At 39.6% G+C, this 25176-nt stretch overlaps 1 protein-coding gene across 1 annotated transcript in view; it reads right to left on the bottom strand.

Moving 5' to 3' along the window:
• Positions 1-25176, bottom strand: part of Rc3h1 (ring finger and CCCH-type domains 1) — a 69716-nt gene that overhangs the window by 20591 nt on the left and 23949 nt on the right. The window contains exons 2-11 of the mRNA XM_051147673.1: positions 23375-23755; positions 15880-16000; positions 13200-13439; positions 12263-12438; positions 11041-11241; positions 8076-8208; positions 5556-5674; positions 1768-1880; positions 839-1120; positions 148-362 (exon numbers count right to left, since the gene is read on the bottom strand). Coding sequence (XP_051003630.1) covers positions 148-362; positions 839-1120; positions 1768-1880; positions 5556-5674; positions 8076-8208; positions 11041-11241; positions 12263-12438; positions 13200-13439; positions 15880-16000; positions 23375-23605 — 1831 coding nt within the window. The 5' untranslated portion in view covers positions 23606-23755. The remainder of the gene's footprint in view (positions 1-147; positions 363-838; positions 1121-1767; positions 1881-5555; positions 5675-8075; positions 8209-11040; positions 11242-12262; positions 12439-13199; positions 13440-15879; positions 16001-23374; positions 23756-25176) is intronic.

Raw genomic sequence — 25176 nt, 5'->3', positions numbered from 1 at the left:
AAAGCCAGCCTGATCTACTGAGTGCGCTCCAGAACAGCCAAGGTTACACAGAGAAACCAAACAAACAAACACCAACAAACAAACAAAACTCCTACCCGCCCTTTTTCCTAAGTTAGGAGTGTGAGTGACATACATAGAGATCATTACCCTGCTGATAAGGTGCTGGCTCAAATGCTGGAGCAGCTCCTCGAGGATCTTGATAATAAACATCTGCTTGTTGTGCTGGATATAATGGAGAACCTCGAGGTACCATCTGAATTTGTTTGGTGACAGGCATAGGAGGCAGATCTGTTGGTCCCCTTGGAGGTACAGGATGTGGATTCACAGGTAAGGCAGAAATACTCTTAGGGGCAGATTCCAGCCTAAGGGAAAAAATTATACAAGACAACTTTAAAGTCTCTAAAATATACTTTCAATGTACATTAAATGTTACACATAAAAAGACTGCCAGTACTTGGAAAACTGATATACTCAAATGTTAATCAATTCCACAAAGTTAAAAAAATTAATCTCCCTTAAAAAAATCATTACTGCAGGAAAAATAAGTAAAAGGCAACAAAACAAAAGCAAAAGTTTATTTTCTAGGCCAGGATGTAGCTCAATTGGTGGGTTTAATCCCTAGCACAACATAGCTCTGCATGGTGCTGCAGGCTTGCAATCCCAGCACCTGGAAGGTAAGAGGCTCAGATGTTCAAGGTTATCTCTGGCTCCTAAGTGAGTTAAAGGACAGATTTTGACTCAAAACAGAAGAACAGCAAAACCCAGTAACCATTGTGGTTAAAGCCAAACACTTCTTTTCCCTGTACTCTGTTCACAAGGGAGAAGCTCGGGTACGTACAGGTCAGGAGGGGACCCAGGAGCACTGCTGCTCAGGTGCTCTAGCTTTCCTGCTTTCAGACTAGAATCAAAGTTGGGGTCTGTCCCACGTGGAATCAGCTGTGCCACTGTGCTCCCCGCCGATACAATTCCATTTGGTAGTGCAGGAGGTTTCCTGCTGGACAAATCCACTGCACTTTCATCGGGAAGTATAGGTGCCGAAGGCAGGCCCACCTCATTAAGTTGACCCAAAGAGGCACTCAGGGGTCTTCTGGGAACCAGACGTTTGTTCATTTTACGAAATCTATATGAAAAGCATATGTTTCAACTAAAAATACATTATGCAATTCAGAATCAGTTAAAATTGTTAAAGAGTACTAGAATTTTGTGTGTGAATGACTCATTTTGACATCTAGTTAATGATAAAATATAGCTTCCCATTTATAGGAACAATGTAATAAAAACTAAAAGCAACTTTTAAGAAATGTACCATCGGGCTGGAGAGATGGCTCAGAGGTTAAGATCACTGCCTGCTCTTCCAAAGGTCCTGAGTTCAATTCCCAGCAACTACATGGTGGCTCATAACCATCTATAATGTGATCTGGTGCCCTCTTCTGGTGTGCATGTGTATGTGCAGGCAAAACACTGTACACTTAATAAATAAATCTTTAAAAAAAAAAAGTACCATCCATAAAAAATTCCTATGTACTCCAGAGAATTTAGTGACTTTTTTTTTTTTTTTAATGTGCATTGGTGACAGAGTGTCAGATCCCTTGGAACTGGAGTTACAGACAGTTGTAAACTGCCATGTGGGTGCTGGGAATTGAACCAGGTCGTTTGGAAGAAGAGACAGTGTTCTTAACCACTGAACCACCTCTCTAGCCCTATTTTTATATTTCTTAGAGCCAACAAATTATTCCAAAGTCTGTGTTCTATGGTTTTTATACTTACTTTTCCAGTTCTTCCTGTGAGTGTGCAAACGTACAGCTGGCCCCACGAGGGCATCCTCCCCTCTGCTTCATATCTCGACACATGTATGTTTTGTATTTGCTATGCTGTGGAGGCTAAGACCAAAATCAAAACATCAGATATAAAACAAAGCACATAACAAGTATAAATTTTATGTTTTCAGTTTAGGATTCTGATTGCACAGAATTTAAGCTAATTTCCATATTTATTTAACCTACCCAGAGCAAAATGCTATATTTATTATTATTCATCATTATTTTTAGTGTGTGTGGTATGTGTGAAGTGTGTGCATGGCACAGCAATGTGCAGTTCAGAGGACAGTTCCGTGGAGCTGGTTCTTTCCGTATACTTTTATCTGAGTTCCAGGTATGGAACATCAGTTGCCTAGCTTGCATAAAAGTTTTTGCCTGCTGAGGGATCTTCCTAGGTCAAAATTAAAATTTAAAAGTAGTTCTAATAGGGGCTCAGGGTTAAGAGCACTGCCTACTCTTCCAGAGGACCTGGGTTCAATTTCCAGTGCCCATATGGCAGCTCACTACCATCTAGAACTCCAGTTCCAGGGAATTAGACCCCCTCTTCTGGCTTTCATGGGTACCCAGCATGTACATGGGCACACTGGACAAAAGATAAAGTGCAGCTCCTAAAACAACACAACCCAAGGGCCACAGCTCTCAGACCACATCAGAGAAGTTTCTCAGTGCAGTGAATGAGGCTAACACCGAAACTCACAACTGGTCACAGTGCAGAGAACAGGTGACTGGAGTACTCAGTTACAGATAGGAATCTATATGTCACACACATGCATGCACATGTGTAGCCATACACACACCTTCACCAAGGCTTAGAGACCATCATGGATGTGAGGCCTGGCAAAAAGACTATAAAAGCCAGAGGTCAGGGAGGACCAGAGCAAAACAGTGTCTTCAAGATATGACAAGACAAATGCACTCAAAATTCTCAGCAGGAGAGGGATCGCCTGCATAAGAGGAGTCAGTGAACATGCTACCATGGAGTGGAAAGAGGCTCGTGAGCTCTCACCCCTAAATAAAGAGCTCTGAATAAACAGCTGACAGCTTGTGAAGGAGGAAGACTTGTGGTATGCTGACTGTGTTCCAGTAGCTGGCCCCACACTCAGAAGTACACAGATAGTACAAACTGCAGGTGATGGGTTATTAAATTTAAATTTAAAAAACGCAAGACATTAAATCGGAGGTAGAGGTGAGTCTGGGAGGAGCTGGGCAATGAACATGATCAAAATTAATTGTATAAATTTTTCCAAGGGAAAAAAAATTAAGTTCTCATTTTTTTTTCTAGCATTCAGGTATTTTCAAAGATATGTGGCACCAAAAAATAATAATGAGCTAGAGATGCTTTCGTGGTAAGGAGCACTTATTATTATTGCAGAGGACTGGGGTTCATCTTAGTTCCCTACACCCAAATGATGACTTACAGCCATTTGTAACTTGAGTTCAAGGGGATCCAATGCTCTTTACTGACTTCTGAGGGTACCAGGTCTGCACATGGTACTTATATACATATACACAGAGAAAACGCACACACAGACACAAATAAATAAATAAATAAATAAATAAATAAATAAATCCAACTATCCTTCTCAATAAAGTTCAAGGTTCTCTTTTATTCTTTTATAGAGTTTAAGAATTTAAATGTATGTACCAGACATGGTGGTACATACCAGTAGTCCCAGCATTTAGGGGTAGAGGCAGGAAGATCAAGGGGTTCAAAATCTTTCTCAACCATACAGTGACCTCATGGCTAGGGTAGTGATGGATCAGCCTGACTCCATCTTAATGTCAAAAGCCATCTTATTACAAGGCCAAAATAAGTTCATTCCTGCTTTCTGTAAAACTTGGGTTTGAGCATGGTCTGACACATTTGACAGGCGGGTTGGGTACCCTGCTCTCCATGAGACGTTCTGCAAAGTTCCTACATAATCAAAAATCCTTAAAAACTCCCTAGCATTGTAGTTTTGGGGCTAATATAAACCCCAAGTAATAGAATTGCCTGTGTTTGATGCTATTTTCTGAAACCTCACTTTTAGGGACATAGCCGTCTGACAGAAAATAAAGCTTGCAAAATTTGACCAAAGAATTTGGGTAACAGTCTTTATGTTCATTCAGTGGGGCTAACAGTGAGTTATGTTAAGACCCTGTCTCACAAAAAGAATAAAACCCAAAAGACTTGCAAAATGTATGCTCTTCTAATATTTGGTTAGTCTTCATATAACATGTAACTATCTCCTAACAAAACCCACAAAATTTGGGTCAGCAAGACAGTTCAGTAGTTGATGCTGCCAAGCCTCCAGAACCTACAAGGCTGCCAGTCCTTTTACCTCTACATTTGTGCCCACACATATACACAAATCAGTGTAAAAAGGTATTTTTTTAAAAATCCTTTTTTAAAAAAATCCTTAAAATATTAACAAAGAAAAACGATCTGCAAATATTTGTGAAAAGTACTAGTGATACAGTGTTGGTACCAAAAAGTGACATTATCAAACTAAAACCTAATAGAAAGTGAAGAGAGTAATCATTTTAATGGAACAAGCTTTACCACAGAATCTACTTTTATCCGTCAAATGTTGCTATATCTAATGTGAAATGACCCCAGCACCATCAATAAGAATTATTGTCGATGGGTGTGGTGGCTCAGGCCTTTAATCCCAGCACTTGGGAGGCAAAGGCAGGAGGATATCTCTGTGAGTTCCAGGCCAACCTGGTCTACAAATAGAGTTCCAGGACAGCCAGGACTATTACACAGAGAAACATTGTCTTAAGAACCAAAAAAGAGTTACTGTTAGATAAAATTACTAAAGCAAAACTAACTGCTAACCATGCTTACAGTTTCTATAGTTAAAGAGTCTTTCTTTGTGTTCCATTTTCTCCCAAGACAAGGTCTCTGCATAGCCTTGGTTAGTCTGGACTCTCTTTGTAGACCAAGCTGGCCTCGAACTCACCGAGGTCCCCCTAGTTCTGCCTCCTGTGTGCTGGTATTATAGAGTTGTGCCACCATGCCCAGCTAGAGTCTTTTTTTTTTTTTTTTTTTTTTTGATTAAACAGTTTTTATTTTTTACATATACATTTATATTATTATACATATATACAGTAAACTACCTATAGCAAGAAAAATCATGACACAATGAGGAATTATATAAATGTTATATTGTTAGTGTTTTGACTATTTGTATTTGACAGCCTTGAAGAAAATATCTTTCCTATCTTGGTGTACAGTCTTTTTTTAAACAATTAAAAAATTATATGAAGCTGGGCACAGTGGTGCACACCTGTAATCCTAGTACTAAGGGAGGAAGAGGAAGGTGGATCTCTGAGTTAAGACCAGTCTGGTCTACAAAGCAAGTCTAGGACGGCCAAGGCTATACAGAGAAACTCTGTCTCGAAAACAAACCCCCCCCAAAAAAAACCAAAACCGTGAATGGGTGTTTTGCTTGCATGTATCTTTATGTGCACCAGTGCATGCCTGGTACCCACAGGGGCCAAACAGGGCATCTGATCCCCTTGGACCTAGAGTTACAGGAGGTTGTGAATCATTATATGGGTGCTGGGACTTGAACTCAGTTCTCTGGAAAAGCACCTAGTTCTCTTAACCACTGAGCCTCTCTCTAGCCCCTATAGTCAGGTCCTTAAGATATTTATATCATTATGTTTTGCTTTGTATGTGTATCTACAGTGAGCAGTGTCTAGGTATACCCAGAGAGGCTTGTCTGAAGATTTCAAACAGCAACCCCTTACCTGCTGTTGATCTGTTCCTTTTTTGCTATGGTTCTGGATATAATCAACCAGCCCATGTACTACTGTACGTACAGCAACCAGGCCATTTTCTAGCTGTTCCCATGTTGGAGGAGGAGCATCTATAAAATCAAAGATTAGACAAAGCCTATAATCTTATGCAATGTTTTATCCAATATTAAACTAGTGTAATCAAATTAATCATTTTGCAGCCTTCAGACACTTACTGTCTGTGATGGTTAGTGGTACCAACTTAAAAGGACCTAGAATTGTTGGTTGTGGTGGAACACGCTGGTAGGATTTGCTGAAGGAGGTGGAGGCAGGAGGATCACAAGTTTAAGGCCAGCTTGGGCTACATATTTTAGGGGTTGGAGATTTAGCTCAATGGTAGAGCATGTGACTAGCAAGTGCAAGGCCCTGGTTCAGTCTTCAACTCTGAAAAACACATAAACCAAAGGACCTAGAACCCCCTGAGAGACGGATCTCTGGATATGCCTGTGGCACATTATCTTGATTATGCTAATTTATATGGAAAGACCCATCTTAACTGTGGCATTCATCCCTCCGTTTCCTGATTGTGGATGTGATCTGTGAGCTATTTCAAGCTCCCTTTGCCTTGACTTTGCTACCATAATAGACTGTGCCTTGAACTGTGAGCTAAAATAATCCTTTCTCTCTTAAACTGCCTCCACATACACACACGCATAACATACCAACATATAACATATACTAACGAACATACAAAATGAAGTGAGAAGGCATTTTCTTTCTTTCTTTTTAAAGATTTATTTATTTATTATGTATACAGTGTACATCTGCACACTAGAGAGCACCACATCTCATTCTAGATGGTTGTGAGCCACCATGTGGGTGCTGAGAATTGAACTCAGGCCCTCTGAAAGATCAGACAGTGCTCTTAACCTCTGAGCCATCTCTCCAGCCCTAAGAAGACATTTTCATAGGTGAATCCCATATAAGACTACTGCTGATGGCACTTGAACTGGGTTTTAAAACACAAGTGGCATTTCAACTCTGAGAGAGAGATTCAGAATTGAAAATAAAGGAAAACCCAAGAGTCACACAAAAAGATCACTTTTGGACCACCAGCTCTATCTGAGATTTTATTATTCTAGTTGCTAGAGAAGTAATAATAATAAAAAACAAATCCCCCCACTACACTCAAAGTGAAGATCTAGACAGTATGACAAATGATAGAACTGTAAGAGTGCTTAGATAATGATGAACTCAAAAAAATGGAGCAAAGAAAAGTAGAGCAAATATTTATTAACTTTAGACAGAGATCTCCTTGAAGCAAGAATGAGGGATACAGCCAGGTGGTGGTGGTGCACACCTTTAATCCCAGCACTTGGGAGGCAGAGGCAAGTGGATCTTTGTGAGTTTGAGGTCAGCTGAGCTAGTGAACTTTTTGGGCTTCTTCATCTGAGACATGAGCTGAGTAGGAAGGTCAGCTGGGTGTTTTCTCTGCCTTTCTGAGCTAGTGGGTTTTCACCACAGCATCTGGTTTCTGAGTCTTCATTAGTAAAATTGAACATTTAGGATTTTAATTTTTAAAACAACAGGATAAAATACTACATGCTGTGGCAGAATTATGATGGAGAACTGTTTTTTAGTGAGCTAAGCAGTATAATATAAAGTATTAAATTAATTTTAGTTGAAGTGTGTAGTCATAATGTTATTGTGTACTCCTTGTCTGACCTCAGTGGGAGAGGATGTGCCTAGTTCTACAGCTATTTAATGTGCTAAGTCGGTACCCATGGGGGACCTCCCCATTCTCTGAGGAGAGGGGAGAATTGTGTGGGTGGGTGTAGAATATGCAAGGGGGGGCGGGGACTGGGAGAAGAGGAGGTGAGCTGCAATCAGAATGTAAAGTGAATAAGTTAAAAAAAAAAAAAGACTCGAATTCTGATTTCCGTGCCCCTGTATCTGGTTGTGACCCTTGTTCTGAGAATCTCCTGTTCGAATGTTGTGTAAACATTGTTCCCCAACTGTTCCCTGATAACAGCAGTAAAGAGGCGTGGCAGCAGAGCAGAGGAGAGAATAGGACGCCAGATAGGGAGGAGAGAGAGGAAGTGGAAATTCAGCCACAAGCAGAGGCTTAGCAGACACCACGAGAGAGCAGCTGGAGCAAAGAAAGCCATAAAAAGCAAGTATTTCAGGGATTTCAGCTTGGTGGAAGCCAGACTGGCTTAGAGGGTTTAAAATAAAGTAATATTGCTCAGTTATTATGCCATAAAGCTTTTTAAATAAATATAATAGTCCAATCTCAATTATCTGGGAGCTAACTGGGATAAGAGAGAAACTGCACCACATTTTTATAACAACTGCTAACAAAGGTGAACTAATGGGGAGGATATTATCTGGGGCAAAACCTAAAATATTGCTGAAAACACCTGGGAAAGCTACTTTAGGAAACTTTAGAGGGATGTAATAAGAGATAACTGAAGAATCACCAAGCAGCTGTGAGGCACACATAGATAGTCCACTAACTACCGTTGGTTTTACCTGGACTAGGGTCAATATTTGCTAGTAGCTCCAAATGGGGTCTTAGTCGGTTCAAGTTTGCTGGGTCTCCAGTCCGCTGAAGAGCAATTGTTAGCTCCTGAACACTCTGTGCAAAAGAGGCAGGGGTCTGCAACTTAAAAGAAAAAGGTAAACATTAATTTCCCCAAAGACTAGATAAGCCTTTCATTGTTTTCATTGTTGAGCTTGTTTTTCCCCCCAGACAGGGTTTCTCTGTGTAGCCTTGGCTGTCCTGGACTCACTTTGTAGACCAGGCTGGCCTAGATCTGCCTGTCTCTGTCTGGGCATGCACCACTGCACCTGGCTCAGGTAACTCTTATAAAACACAGTTCATTTTTGCAGTTTATTAAATTGATTTTGTATCTATCCACCTAACCTATGCTTTGGCCACACTAAATTAACTGTTACCCAAGCAAGAAGCTTCTCTCTACCCACAGCTTGTTACATTGTGTATAATACTATGTTCCTCTGCTATCACACACTTCAAATGTAAGCCTTTCTCCGTATACCAGCTTATTAGGAGAGCTCTTAGGTAGTCCTTCCTGAATACCTGAATTTTGGAAGTATACTCTAGAGATGCCAGACAACAGTATGAATAACCCTAGAGAATACAGTCACACAGAACGAGATCAAGTTCTTAAGACCAAATGTCGTGGCACTAAATATATATGTAAACTGTATAAACTGACTTTCATATATTAAATAGTCTATATAAGGGGCTGGAGAGATGGCTCAGAGGTTAATAGCACTGGCTGTTCTTCCAGAGGTCCTGAGTTCAATTCCCAGCAACCACATGGTGGCTCACAACCATCTATAATGAGATCTAGTGCCTCCTTTTGGCGTGCAGGTGTACATGCAGGTAGAATACTGTATAAATAAATAATAAATAAATAAATCTAAAGAAAATAGTCTAAATAATATCCTTTTACAATCTGATTGTAGGACACAGAGAGATCGAACTGATGTCGAATCTTCCTTGCTCTTGGCTAGCTTTCATTGTGGTGCTATACAGCTCTATGCAGGCTGCTGGGGGAGACAAGTCAATAACAGTCTCACCCAGCAGTTGACCCTGCGTGCTAACCTGCCCAGGCAAGAGGGCCCATCAACGCAATGTGGCAGCCAGCCTTGCCGACTGAACAACTACTGGGTTCTTAGACTTCCTTCACAGCCAGCCATTGTTGAGTTAGCTGGACTTTAGCCTGTAAGTCATTCTAATGAATCCCCTTTCTATATATAGAGGCGCATTCTATTCTGTTACCCTAGAGAACCCTGACTAATACAAAGGTATTCAAGGAAGAGTTACAAACAGTTACAGACCAAGGAGAAAACAAAATAAAACTCATTTCTCAATCAATCTATAGTTATCCAAGAAGTGTCATATTTAGAGACAAAGAAAGACTAGTGTGTAATAGATTTAATGATTAAAAATATATTCTAAAGTTACCATATCAAAGTTCAAATGACCTTTATCGTTTATAATTACAGTGGTTTAAATAGAAAGTGGCCCCCACTCATTAGGGAGTGGTGCTACTTGACAGGGGTTGGGAGATTGGTCTTGTTGGAGGAAGTGTGTCACTTGGGGTGGGCTTTGGAGTTTCAGAAACCCAAACCAGATCCAATGGCTCTCTCTCTTCCTGCTGTCTGAGATCCAGATGTAGAATTCAAAGCTATCATGTCTGCCTACATGCCATGTCACTATGCCATAAAGGTAATGGACTAAGCCTCTCAACTATAAGCAAGTGCCAATTAAATGCTTTCCAGTAAAATGTTGCCCTTGTCATGCTGTCTCTTCACAACAATAGAATACTAAGACAATAACCTAAGTGATTTGCAAAGGGTACAAAATTCTCTGATTCTGTATAGAAGGAATAATATAAGCTGCTCAAAGGAATTGAATTAAGATCATCCAGGTACACAGCATTAGTAAATGTTAAATATTTTCAAAATACTCAAGAGTTGGCAGTCATTTCTGAAATTATAACTATTTAAGGAAATAGCAAAAGCTATTTACTAATATTATTTAGCATACTACAACATAATATTATAGTGTTTTAAGACTTTCTATACCACATTCATATATTTTAGGTTGATATGTATCAATGGTTATATATACTATTACTTCAGTTTCAAGAAAAATCTGTTTCTATATTAGATATAAATCATAGAGGTAGACCTAACAGTCACATCCTCTGTAATGATCTTTACATCAAAACAGCCATCCAGGCAGTAGTGAAGCACGCCTCTAATTCCAGTACTTGGGAGAAGAGGGAGGTAGATCTCTGTGAGTTCAAGGCCATCACGGACTACAGGGTGGAACAGCCAGGAAAACCCTGTCTCAAAAATAGTATAATAAACCAAACCAAAAACCCGATAGTCAATAAAATAAAAACAGGGCCACTGAAAATTTCAAATTCACTATGGGAGGTAATAACTTTAGTATATGTAAAATTATTCTGAGTGGGAATCAAAAAGCCTCAAGGTATACATCTGATAGATCATTCATTAAACGGCCATTATATAAGATTAAAAGGCATTTGGAAACAGGGCTTAGGGATTTGAAAGATGGCTCAGTGGTTAAAAGTACTGGCTGCTCTACCAGATATGATTTGATTCTGAGCATCCACGTGGTAGTTCATAACTATCTGTATGTAACTCCAGTTCCAGGAAATTCAAAGCCCTCTTCTGGCTTCCTCAAGCAATAGATAAAGAGAGACAATGATAAGGAACATGGGGGAGCACTGCTTGGAGCACTATAACACTAACAAAATGTATACAGAGGCAAACTGTCATTCTGATAAGACTAGCTATGACACAATACCTCACCATGCTGAATCTCACCTACAGAAGACAAAAACTATATCAATATTCATTTGTTAAATAACTACAAAATAATAAATTATCAAGACTCCAAAATTATTGATGAAGTAAGGGGCAATAAAGACCCTACCTTGTCAATAATGGACTGCATATGAGATTTGTGAGACTGGTCTCCATAAAGCAAAGAGGACCACTGGTCTGGTGCAATCCGTAAGCCTGCTTCCATAGCAATCTGTACTATCTGGGAGTCGTGTTCTCGCCGCAGAGCTTCGTAAGTCCTAAACTCTTCTTTCAGTTGCATCAAGGAAGAATCTTCATCACGTTTAGTGACCTAAAAAGGCACATAAGCTTCATATGTTATAAAAACACATATAGACCAAAAAAAAAAAAAAAAGTAACTTAAAAAAATACAATTTATTTTGTGTATCTTGGTTTAATGGGCACCATATGCGGCAAGCATACACAGAGAACTCCTCCCAGGAATCAATCCTCTTCTTTGTCCCAAGACCACCACTGAGTCATCTCACCAGCCCAACAAAAAAGTTCAAAATAATAATTTTCTTTTAGCAGCAATAGCAAGATAGAATACACATCCTGCCTGAAAAACATCTCCCATTATAGATGTCAGAAATCTTAGATTTTTTTGTTTTGTTTTCGTTTTTGTTTGTTTGGTTTTTTTTGAGACAGGGTTTCTCTGTGTAGCCTTGGCTGTCCTGCACTGCTTTGTAGACCAGTATGGCCTCAAACTCACAATAATCCACCTGCCTCTGTCTCCCCAGTGCTGGGATTAAAGGCATGCAGCACCACACCTGGCTCAGATTTTCTAAAAAACCAGAGTTCTCATTTATATAGCTCTGGCTGGCCTGGTGCTCTTGGGGCTATAAGGTAGTAGGCTGACTATGTAGCACTTCTGTAAGGACTTTGCTTCAATTCCTGCCTGAAATTCTTTCAGTGATAGACTGTGGTATGAAGTGTGTGCAAAATAAACCTCCTCTCCAAGTTGCTTTTGGTCATGACATTTCATCACAGCAATAGAAGCTCTAAGTAGAAATCCAAACTTAGTGGGAAATAACAGGTGATTAATCTCTTCATATAAATTTAAGGGCTGAGACTGTATTTCAACGACAGAGTACTTGTCTAACATGTAAGGCTTTGGGTTCAATCCTAATCAGTACAGACAAACCAAACCCAATAATACAACAGGATTTACTAAAATAATAAACTATCTGCATTCCTTAAAAAAGAAAAATCCTGGTACTTTTTTAAAAGTACAGGCAATTTTTATTAAAGTTCAAGTTTAATGCTAAGTTTGGAGAAAGAACAGTATTTCGAGCTGGAGTTTAGGTTCATACCTTGAAGCAGGAGGCCCTGTAGAGAAGCTGAACAACATGTCCGATGCTGGTTTTCGATGCTTGAGGAAACCGTGGCTCCAGTCTTTGCACCACAAAAAGAACTAACACTTTCCGTGACAACGCAGAACCATCTTCCAAAGCCAGTAAGACAAGCTTTAGAGCTTCCTCCTGCATTGCTAGGAAAAACAGTAGAATCAAATGTATTGTGAGCAAAGATGACATAAGTCAACTATCTGAAGAGCAACATAGTACCATGCCATCAACAAGCAACACAAGGAGTCAGGCAGTGGGTGTACATATTTAATCCAACACTCTGAACTGGAGGCCAGCCTTGTCTAAAGAGTGAGTGCCAGAACATCAGGACTACACAGCAAGACCTTGTAACAAAAGAAACAAACCAAGCCAGGTGGTAGTGGCACAAGCCTTTAATCCCAGCACTTGGGAGGCAGAGGCAGGTGGATCTCTGTGAGTTCGAGGCCAGCCTGGTCTACAGAACAAGTTCCAGGACAGCCAAGGCTACACAGAGAAACTCTGACAGGAAAAACCAAAAAACAAACAAACAAACAAAAACCACCACCACCAAAACAACTCAAACCAACAACCAAACCCAAAGAACTCAATGTATTTATAACTACATTTTAAGCCACTTTTGTGGGCAATTCTATCTTATTATATTAAGTAGATAAGTGATTTAGCATAGAGAAAAGCATTCAATGAACAGTAATAAATTAAGCTTCTGTTATTAAGATAAAAATCTGTGAATTCTCTGAAAAAGTAACATCAAGCAAGAACTGTAAAACTGAACAGTACTCAAAACAGAATATAACAAAAGATAAGGGCCTATACTTTGCTTAAGGGTTTTTACTCTTATACTTTTACAATACCTAGTAAGGGGGAGTGGCAAGCCAACAGCAACAAACAAACTTTAATTACATACCTGGTCCAAGGAACTGGCAACCCCGAGCTCTGACTGCTGCCCAGAGATTAGAGGAGAGTTGCTGAGGATTCTGGTGCTGGAGAATGAGCTCTGTAACTGTGCGTTCACCTAAAGATCGAGCAGCCCTCATAGCACGGATCCTGCCTTCTTCTTCCACTAGTTGGCAGTGGACCAGAGTCACAAGCTTCCTCTGCATTGGACGACTCAAAACACTCTGAGTAGTGCTATTCAGACCCACTCCTGTAGAGAAGAACAAAGAAGCTATTTCCAGGTTTACAGTGCGACTTTATAATCTAGGAGTACTTCCTCTGTAATGGCTGAGTTGTGTGTCAGTTCTCCGTCCTATTAATGTATTTAAAGTAAACAATAAAGCAACCATTTGGTGGTGCACATGCCTTTCATCCCAGAACTTGGTAGGCAGAAGCAGGCACATCTCTGAGTTTGAGGCCAGTGTGTTCTACAGACTGAGTTCTAGGACAGCCAGCACAACACAGAGAATCCTGTCTTGAAATAGCAAAACAAGAAAACAAATAAAACTATACAAGACTAACATGTAAAAAGTAAAATAAATATATGTATGTATGTAATTACGACATTCAAAATATTATTACTCATTTTAATCATAGAAGAAAAGCTGACAAAAAACATTAGCAATTAATTCAAGACCCAAATACTGATGTCCTAACAGTTCTGACATGTTATTTCATAGTGGGTAATCTTTCTGAATAGTTAAACAGCAAGTAGGCCCTTTCTGGAAGGTAATGACAACTTCCATTTTCCTTCTTTTTTCTTTTTTTGGTTTTTCGAGACAGGGTTTCTCCATGTTATTGTGGCCACCCTGGACTCACTTTGTAGACCTGACTGGCCTCAAACTTACAGCGATCCGCCTGCCTCTGCCTTCCAAGTGCTGGGATTAAAGGTGTGCACCACCATACCTGGCTCTTTTCTTTTTAAAAACACCGTTTGTTTGTTTGTTTGTTTTAATTACTTATTTTTATTTTATGTACCCTGATGCTTTGCCTACATGTGTGAAGGTGTCAGAACTTCTGGTGCTGTAATTACAGACAGTTGTGAGTTGCCATGTGAGTTCTGGGAATTAAACCCAGGTCTTCTGGAAGAGCAGCCAGTACTCTTAACCACTGAGCCACCTCTCCAGCCCAAGTTCTATTTTCTTACCACATTTTCTACAAATACAATCTAAAACTAGACAAAGATTCAGAGTTATCAAATAAGAGCTGGGGAGTAGCTGCTAAAATACATAACATTGGGGCTTAATCCTCAGCACCCCATAAACTAGTAATCTCAGGAGTTTGAAAGGTATAGACAGGAGGATTAGAAAATTCAAAGCTATCCTTGACCATAAAGCAACTTTGAAGCCAACTTAGGCTTTAAACCCTATCTCCACCGAGGAGTAAAAAAACAAAAAACAAAGCTGTCAAAAGATGAAAGCCTAGCCAGGTGGTGGTGGCTCATGCCTTTAATCCCAGCACCTGGGAGGCAGAGGCAGGTGGATCTCTGTGAGTTCAAGGCCAGCCTAGTCAACAGAGTGAGTCCAGGACAGCCAAGGCTACACAGAGAAACTCTGACTTTAAAAAAAAAAAAAAAAAAAAAAAAAAAAGATGAAAGCCCTTCTAAATCACTATTGTATGCATAGCCATTTCTATAGTCATTCATATTTCTAAAATATAAACTCTGGATTTAGTACTACTTTATTTGATATGTTTATAATATTATTTAGCATGAAGGAGCTTGATTTATGATGAAAATAAATTTTATTAGCATTCACAAGGGCTGGCAGTATAGATAGCACAGTGGTAGAATGCTTGCCTAGGAAAGCCTGGAAAAGGAGGAGAAGAGGGAGTAAGAAAAGGGAGGATGGAGAGAAAGAAAAAGTTTTCATTTATAGCACACAATCTTTATGGTAATAGAAGTATCCATAACAGATATTTGGCCAGGTGTAGTGGGGGACACCGTTAGTCCCAGCCAGCCCATGAGAAACAGAGACAGGTAGATATATGTGAATGTGGCCAGCCTGGTCTACATAGAGAATTCCAGGCCAATCAGGGCTACATAGTAAAACTCTGTCTCAAAAAGCAAACAAACAGGAGCTGGAGAGATGGCTCAGAGGTTAAGAGTACTGACTGTTCTTCCAAAGGTCCTGAAATTCAATTCCCAGCAACCACATGATGGCTCATAACCATCTATAATGCGATCTGGTACCTTCTTGGGGATTTGCTGGCTCACATGCAGGCAGAATATTGTATCAATCAATCAATAATCTTTTAAAAAAGCAAACAAGCAAACAATTGTTTGTTTCACACGGGTTTTTCTTTTTTTTTTTCTTTTTTTTTTTTTTTTGTTTTTCGAGACAGGGTTTCTCTGTGTAGCCTTGGCCATCATGGACTTGCTTTGTAGACCAGGCTGTCCTCGAACTCACAGCGATCCGCCTGCCTCTGCCTCCCGAGTGCTGGGATTAAAGGCGTGCGCCACCACGACCGGCTTCTTTTTTGGTTTTTCAAGACAGAGTTTCTCTGTGTAGCCTTGGCTGTGCTGGACTCGCTTTGTAGACCAGGCTGGCCTTGAACTCACAGTGATCCACCTGCCTCTGCCTCCCAAGTCCTAGAACTAAAGCCGTGTACCACCATGCCCAGCTTCATAAGGATTTTATAATTACATTTACCTCTAGCACTGCTGAGTGGCTTCAGGTACAATGCTAATTCTTCTACACATTTCTTGGCTTCCTCATAATGCTTTGTATCTTCAACCCCACTACACAAAGTAATGGGCTGTTGCTCAGGGATCTGGAGACCAAAAAAGAAAGTTATGAATGTTTCATTTATTTATTAAATATTTTATTCAGTACAATAGTCCTGGTTCTCACAACATTAAAACTACCAAATTAGCTAATTATTTCAATTTTTTTCTGGCATATACACATCCATTATTATTTTCATAACAGCCTTATTAAAAGAGAATTCAGCAGGGCGTGGTGGTGCACACCTCTAATCCCTGCACTCAGGGAGGCAGAGGCAGGCGGATCTCTGTAAATTTGAGGCCAGCTGAGGCCACACAAATAAGCCTTGTCTCAAAAAACCAGAGAGAGAGAGAGACAGAGAGAGAGAATTCAAATGCTATATACTGGACTGCATACACAATTCAATGATCTAGTATTAGTAAATAATTTACTATTAGCAAATTTCCAATTGAATAACTATAACAATCCAACTGAAATTTTTTCTCACCCCCAAAAGAAACTTCTTACCCTTTTTTGACCTGAGACAGTCTCAAATGCACAGCCCTGACTGACCTAGAATTTGCTGTGAGGACCATGTTGGCTGGCTGCTTTTGAAGTACTGGGATTAAAGATGTGTACTACCATATATAGCAACACCGTGTTTTCAAGGGTCAACCAGGTTGTGGTATCTATCACTTTTCTTTCTTTCTTTTTTTGGGGAGGAGAGGGGAGCAAAATGTACAGAGAGCAGAGGAAAACCTCAGTGGTTATTTCTCATATACCTAGAGACAGGCTTTCTCACTGGCTTAAAACTAACCAAGTAGACTAGGCTAGGTTGCCAATAAATTCCAGGGATCCCCAGTCTTGACATTAAAGGTGTGCCATTATCCATACATCCTTTTTGTAATATTTATTTACTTAATGTGCATTGTTGTTCTATCTGCATATATGTCTGTGTACTACATGCATATAGATGGTTGTGAGCTGCCATGTGGGTGCTGAGAATCAAACCTGGGTCCCCCAGAAGATCAGTAAGTGCTTTTATCCACTGGGTCATCTCTCTAGCCTCCACACCCATTTCTGTCTTCATTCTGGGAATTAAATTCAAGATTCCATGCTTTACCAACTATTTCCTCAGTCCTCAATACTTTATTTCTATTTCTTGCTTGTTATTATTTCATTATTTGAATAAATCTCGTTGTACATATGTGCACTCCAACAGATAATCTGCATACATACCATTTAATATACTTACCACATTCTTATCTGCCCACTTTTTGGTTTTGAGGTAGGGTCTAAACAACCCAAGCTGGTCTTGAAAGCACAAGGATCCTCAAGCCTCAGCCTCTCAAGTGCTTGGTGGACTATAGAAGTGTACCACCATGCCTTGCTTTAATTTTCTTATGGAACCATGGCACTGGGTAGAAAGTAGTGCCACACTGTAGATTTTTTTCAAAATTAAATATTTGAGTATTGAGTATAAATGTTTATGAAGTATGATGTGGCTCCCTGATGATATAATATTATAGTTTGCAATAATTAAATCAGACTAATCAAGAAATTTATCATTTCACATAGTTTGTGATAAAAAATATTTTAAATCTCTTTCAGTAAGTGTGGTGGTGCATAGCTTTAATCCCGAGAGGCAGGCAGACTGAGTTCAAGGCCAGCCCAGTCTATACAGCTAGTTCCAGAGCAACAAGGCTACATGGATCCTGCTTCAAAAGACAAAAAATTTTTTAAATTTAAAAAAAAAGAAAGAAAAAAAACCCAAACAATTGTTCAGCAATTTAAAAATATACATTAATTAGATGCTAATCTATGGTTTGTAACCAGTGACAAATCACTGAAGCATACCCCTTCCTGTCTGAAACTGTCTCTTTCCCTCAACACCTCCTTTCCCCCATTTGCTCCCACCTACCACCTCACTGTGGTTTATATTTAATTTCCCCGAGGACTCGGGTTTTCTCTTAATATTTTTTATCTGCCTACTATAGTTATGCCTACTTCTTTTTGGAGAAATGTTTAGTTGGAGCACATACTTTTGTTTGTTTGTTTTTTTTAAGATTTTCAAGAGGCCCATGTGATGGCTCATTTTGTTTGTTTTGTTATTTATTTATTTTTTATGTGTGTTTTTTCTGGAGACGGTATCTTGGACTTGGTACCATACATTTTTGTGGATCTTTGCCTCAACTAGCATGATACACATGACTGCTAGTGTCAGCTGTCTGGTCTTTTTTTTTGGGGGGGGGGGGTGAGACAAGGTTTCTCTGTGTAGCCTTGGCTGTCCTGGACTCACTTTGTAGACCAGGCTGGCCTAGAATTCACAGTGATTTGCCTGCCTCTGCCTCCCAGTGCTGGGATTAAAGGCGAGCGCGCATCTGTGATGGTTCATTTTTAAAGATACTTACTCCCAATCCCAAGCCTGGTAACACAAATTTGGTCACTGAGACCCACATGGTAAAAGGAAAGAACAGACTCACACTGAATTGTCCTTTGGCCTCTAAGTAACTGCCATGGCAGGCACATGCCCCCATGTGCTTACAAATAAACCAATGTCATTTTAAAAATTAGAGTGCAAGCAACACTCTGTGGTAGATAACAACTATTTGAAACAATCTGAGCTTGCTCTAGCAAGTGTTCTAGCCTATTCCCGCATTTAAGATATGCTATCATATAAGCTCAAACAATTTTCTTTTTTGTTTGTTTCTTTGAGACAGGATTTCTGTGTAGCCCTGGATATCCTGGAATTTGCTCTGTAGACCAGGCCGGCCTTGATCTCATATAGTCCTAGGACTAAAGGCGTGTGCCACCATGCCTGGCTGGCTTAAACAATGTTTAGGAAAAAAGAATTGCAGTTGTTATGGAGTTGTGGCAACAGTTAGAGGTGTATGAATTAGAAACAAAATTTTAGGCTAGTCATGAATGGAATAAGAGAAGATGGTCATGTTTCCTGGACGCTATGCTTCTACCCTCTGTGGCAAAGGTTTCCTGCACCCACTCTGGGCTTTTCTGTGTTTGATCAGAGGACAAGTCCAGTCAAGGTGAGGTGCTACACATTAGTCACATCTACCTCTCACTAAACTATAATCTTAAAGAACCAAAGGCTCAGCATTTTAACATTATGTCACATAAAATATTTTGAATATTTTCTAGTGCTTAAACAGTTCCCTATTAGACTTGTTATTATCTAGTCCAGAGCATTTACCTTGTTAATAGCAATTTTTCAAGTATCTTGTGCATTTACCATTATTTAATTTGCTATTTCCAAAACCCCATCTTGTGAGAGACTGACTGCTAAAGAGTAAAAATATAACAGCTGGCCGGGTGTGGTGGCGCATGCCTTTAATCCCAGCGCTCGGAAGGCAGAGGCAGGCGGATCGCTGTGAGTTCAAGGCCAGCCTGGTCTACAAAGCGAGTCTAGGGCAGCCAAGGATACACAGAGAAAGAAACCCTGTCTCAAAAAGCAAAACAACAACAAAATTTAATGGGTAGGGACATTTTTGTGCCACTGAGGGAGCTTGAATAACAAAGAAACAGAACACCCAACTAGGGGCAGTGGAGGAATATATACTTCAATCTGTAACAGAAAATACAGTATTTTCTAGGGAAAACCTGTGTTTTCAGGGCCAAGTGTATTATTAAAATATAAAGGTAAACTCAAGATTTAGTAGTCTGAGTTACAACATTTATACCTGGAAAGACTTCTCAGGTAAAGACTGACACCTACAGAATGTTCTCTCACTCAACTACAGTGCCCCGGGAGGATGTTCTAATGAAAACAGGTATCGGTATAAACTTATTTAAGTTATTTTGGTATGAAAGATTCAGATTCTAAAGTTCAGTGGCGTTTGTGGAAAGGATGTCATTCTGTCTATGGTTTCTTGCTAACTGCCTTCTTGAGGTGATATGAGTTCCCCTTGACTCTTCCCATTTCCTGTATTTAATATGCATAGTTGCATATCCTTGAATATCTAATCATGTGTATGTTGATTTACAGAAATTACTGGTATACTAGACTTTGTCACTAGATTTTTTAGGTCTGTTTTGTTTTGTTTTTGAGACAGTGTCTCAAAAATAAAAAAACAGAGTCTCTGGATGTCCTTGAACTCACTATGTATATCATGCTGGCCTCAATCTTGCAGAGATAGCCTGGCTCTGCCTCCCAATTTTCTTTGGCTCTCAAAATTTATCTGAGGGCTGGGATGTGGCTTAGCAGAGTGTTGCCTTCACATGCACAAAGTCCTGAATGTGATCCTTAGCACCACATAAACCAGGTATGGTGCCACATGCCTGTAATCAGGAGGTAAAGGCAAGAGGATCAGGAGTTCAAGGCCATATTCAGTTATACAATGATTTTGAGACCAGTTTAGGATACATAAATTCCTGTTTTAAGAAAATAAAATATTAGTTTTGGTTTTTACTCTATATTTGTGGGGATTTAGGAAATTTTTATAAATGTTCAGTATTTCTGTGGTATAGACTATACAGTGAATCAGTTCCGATGTTTAGGCTATTTTTAATTTGTTGCTTTTCTAGACTGTAGTGACATTCCTCTGCAGGCCTCCCTTGTATGCATGTGTTAAAACCATCTGTTTTGATATCTGTTAGTGTGCTGATAGAGTTACAGGGTTGTATGCATTTTCCTTTTTTTTTTTTTAAAGTTTTTTGAGACAGGATTTCTTTGTGTAGACTTGGCTGTTCTAGACTTGCCTTGTAAACCAAGCTGGCCTCAAACTCACAGAGATCCACCTGCCTTTGCCTCCTGAGTACTGGGATTAAAGGTGTGAACCATCATGCCAGGTACATTTTATTTTCTAAAGCCTACCAGTTTGCACTCTCACTAGCACATGCAAAAACCCTGCATTTCCACATCTATGACCACTACTAGTCAGATACTGGTTTGTGTCAAGCAGAGGAGCTAAAAATAACTATAAAACAAAACAAAAAACCCTATTACCTAAACCTGCATGTTTCTGATTACCAGTAAGATTAAATATCTTTTTCCTGGTTAAAAAACAAAACAAATCAGGAGGCTGAGACAGGAGGATCGCTGTGAGTTCGAGGTCAGCCTGGTCTACAAAGGGAGTCCAGGACAGCCAAGGCTACACAGAGAAAACCTGTCTCAAAAAAACAAAACAAACAAACAAACAAAAACAAAAACAAAGAGCTGGAGAGATGACTCAGTGGCTAAGAGTGTCGCCTACTCTTCCAAAGGTCCTGAGTTAATTCCCAGCAGCCACATGGTAGTGCACAACCATTTGTCATGGGATCTGATGCCTTCTTCTGGCCTGCAGGTGTACATGCAGGCAAAACACTGTATACATAATAATAAATAAATCTTTAAAAACAACTTTATAGAAGCATTTTAAGTTTACAGAAAAATAGCACAGACAGTTCAGAGAATGCTTATCACTTCATTCTCATTATAGCATTCTGTTGGTAGGATACATTCACTGTTGGTAGGATACATTCACTGGCATTAATGTGCCAGTGTTAATACACTATCATTATAGCTAAAAATCCCGATTTTACTCAGAATGCCTTACTTTTGACTCATAGCCTTCCTGTGTTTCAGAATCTCATCCTGAATACCTAATATATTACTTTGTAAAATTCTAGAAGTTGTGACACTTTCCCAGTACTTCCCGGGTTTTGTAATTTTCAATTTTATGGAGTACTGGTGATGAGTGTTGTATACTGATTTTTGACAGGATGTTGTTTTTCTCCTAAGGAGACTGGACTTAAGATATTTTTGACATTAAGTCTACAGGAGAAAATGTCTTTTTCATCACAGCATCACAGCCAAAAACCCACTATCAATATGATTTATTTCTGTTCATAGTATTCTGGTTCATCTGGCTGACACAGCATTTGCTGGATTTCTCCAACATAAATATTTGTATTTGATTTATGTTATTTGTCAAAACCACTCTTTAATCATAGCAATGAACATATGTGTTACTTAAATGAACAAGAGACAAAGTCAGAGATTATATATATTTTCAGAACTGTGATAAAGTTCAAAGATGTAATCTGAGAAGAGCCATTAAGATGGCTCAAAGGCCAAAAGTGCTTTTCACCAACCAAGTCTGAAAACCTGAGTTCAACTTCCAGAACCCACATGGTGGAAAGAGAAAGTCAATTCTTTGCTTCTGTCTTCCATGTGCCCCCAACAATAAATAAGTAATAAATACAAATAATATTTGCTAAAAGGTGCATAAAAAGAAAATGGACTTTTTAAAAAATGCAAGAATCCTTCACCACAACAGCAGTCAATTGAAAATCTTATTTGGGGTAATTTTACATTTACAGGTATAAGAGTTATTGTGGTTTTATCAAAATGGTGGTTACATGGGCAATCCATTTCCAATAAATGTATTTAATAATAGCTTAAAGGGTTAGGGAGATGGCCCAGCAGTTAAGAGCACTAAAGATTCAAATTCAATTCCCAGTACCCACATTAGGTGGCTCACAACCCCCTGTAACTCCAACTTCAGGGAATTTAATACCCTCTTCTGGCTTTCAAGGGTCCCTGGACACATAGGGCATGCCACTAGATAAAATACCATGCCCCCTGCTTTGAGACAAGGTCTCACTATTGTAACCCTGCTGGCCTGGAACTCAAGAGATTCGCCTGCCTGTCTCCTCAGTGTTGTGAATAAAGGCATACACCACAACATCCAGTGAAAATAAACTTTTTAAAAGCCAAGAAGGGACAAATCAATGTTATGACTGCCCTTAGATAAAGTGCACTTTGCCTTTCTTTCTATATATGCTGTGAAAATTGAGTCAACCCAAGGAGAGAACTAGGTTCAGAGTCTGGTAGAAACACCAGGGCTCTGGGTCAATGACTTTAAATTTCCTAAATGAAATAAAAATCCACAGGCCCAAAAATAGAATTATGAACACTTAAGCCCATCTCTTTGCTTGAATACTTGCACAGAATACTCCAGGCTTGTTTTGAGTATTTGCTGTCCTACCCTAGGACTAACATTCCTCCAAAGAGTTCTGGTTCCTTTCATTGGAGAATTGTATTAGAAACCAATACCTAAGCTGGGCATGGTGGTATAGACCTCTGATTCCAGCACTTGGAAGGCAGAGGCAGGTGGATCTCTGTGAGTTCAAGAACAACCTGGTCTACAAATTTAGTTTAGGACAGCCAGGACTGTTATACAGAGAAACCCTGTCCTGAAAAACCTAAAAGAAAAAGAAACCAATATCTAAACAGGAGGCAGGTGCAGTGCTATTGGGACTGTGGTGTCCTTAAGATTATCCTGGCCAATGGGGCAGGAAATATGCAAGAATAATCTAAGTATATACATATTTATAAATATTTCTGTATGTAACCACCTACATTAAAATAAGCATGCCCACATCAATATATATAACTAAAAATAGTCAATTAAAGACAACAGCCAGGGTTAAGTTACTATCCTACCTGAGCACCCACTAGCTGCAGTAATGCTGAGTTCACAGGAAGGAGCTCAATGTCCGTATTGATAGTGGTCTGGTCAAATGGGCAAGCCTTACGGTGGAGTTTATTCAGGCACATTTTGCAGACAGTATGGCCACATCCCAAACTGATGGGTTTTCGAATTGTTTCGTCGAAAGTCTGAGTGCAAATTGGGCAGGAAAGGAAATCCGTCCATTGTGGAGCTTGTACAGGCATTGCTTCTGGAGTTACAATTCACTAACACGCACGCACACACACAAATCTAAAGCAAAGATTCCACTGGAATCAAAATCTTAGAAAAAAGTTTATCTTTTTTTTTTTTAATATCTTCTGTAGATACAGTCAGCACATAGTGTGAAATATAACCTGGAAAACAGAGAAAGGAAAACAATTAGAATGATCTGGGTTGGTTTTATTCCCCCCCCAATTTAAGCTGTTGAAAAGAAACAAGTCCAAGCTTTCGCTCCAACCCTCCACATTACTTTAATATCACAACAATCTACCTTTTTACATTATAAAGTCAAAGCTATGGTAAAACAACCAGTCCCAGCAAGGATGAATTAGCTTACACAAAGGTTTGAGGGCTGTAGGAGGTTAGAATTAGGACCTCATTGTCTTTTTCCTTTTTTTTTTTTGAGACAGGGTTTCTCTGTATAGCCTTGGCTGTCCTAGACTTGGTCTGTAGACCAGGCTGGCCTTGAACTCACAGCGATCCACCTGCCTCTGCTTCCCAAGTGCTGGGATTAAAGGCATGTGCCACCCCCACCCTCGACAGACCTCATTCTCTTAAATACACACATGCACAGTCACAGCCCCCCTCCTTTTTTTTTTTCCTCTCTCTTTCTTTCTTTCTTTCTTTTTTTTTTTTTGCAAGTCTCTATGTTCCAGGTTGGACTGGAACATGCTATATAGATAAGAATGGTTTCAAACTCAAGAGATCTGCCTGTCTCTGTCTCCTGAATGCTCAGACTAACTGTCCTGGACCTTGCATTCCCTTTTAAGGAAGCTAATAATAATATTTCATTTCTTTTTTTCCTTCCTCCCCCAAACCCCTTCTATTTTCTTCCTCTCTTTTTTGTTGTTAAACAGACAGAAAGAGAGAGAGAACACACGCAATTAACAAAGAGAGTCTGGCTAGAGTCCCAAACTCTTATTCTCTTATCTCTATCATCATGGACACATGGAGGATTACAGAGAAAGGAAGCTCTACCTGCAGCGTCATTCAAAAGCTACAGATGAAATTGGAGATACATCACCCCCAGCCTGCATTCTCTCATAGCTATAAACCTCACAACCACTCTGTGTTAACAAATCTAACTATCAGGCCTAAGCTCTAATCTAAAGAGAAGAAACAAATATTCACTCTCTTCTCTCTCTGTCTCTCTGTCTGTCTGTCTCCCCCCCCCCCTCTCTCTAAGATTTCTTTATTTACTATGTATATAATGTTCTGCCTGCAAGTATGCCTACACACCAGAAGAGGGCACCAGGATCTCATTATAGATGGTTGTGAGCCACCATGTGGTTACTAGAAACTGAACTCAGGACCTCTGGAAGACCAGCCAGTGCTCTCAACCTCTGAGCCATCTCTTCAGTCCCCAAAATCTTAATCCTTATCCTTCACCATGGTAGTTTAGGCTGGTCTTGAAGTAACAATTCTGACATCATCTCAACCAATTTTTTTGAGTATGGTACTGGGGATAGAACCTAGGCTATGTGTATACTAGGCAAGTATGCCACCAATGTGTTATACTGCCATCCCTCAACACTCTTAATTTTTTCCCAAGTAA

Source organism: Acomys russatus, chromosome 6, assembly GCF_903995435.1.
Source record: "Acomys russatus chromosome 6, mAcoRus1.1, whole genome shotgun sequence".
Taxonomy (NCBI): Eukaryota; Metazoa; Chordata; class Mammalia; order Rodentia; family Muridae; genus Acomys; species Acomys russatus.
Note: the sequence above shows the minus strand (reverse complement) of the source record. Positions and strands in the feature narration are given on the sequence as shown.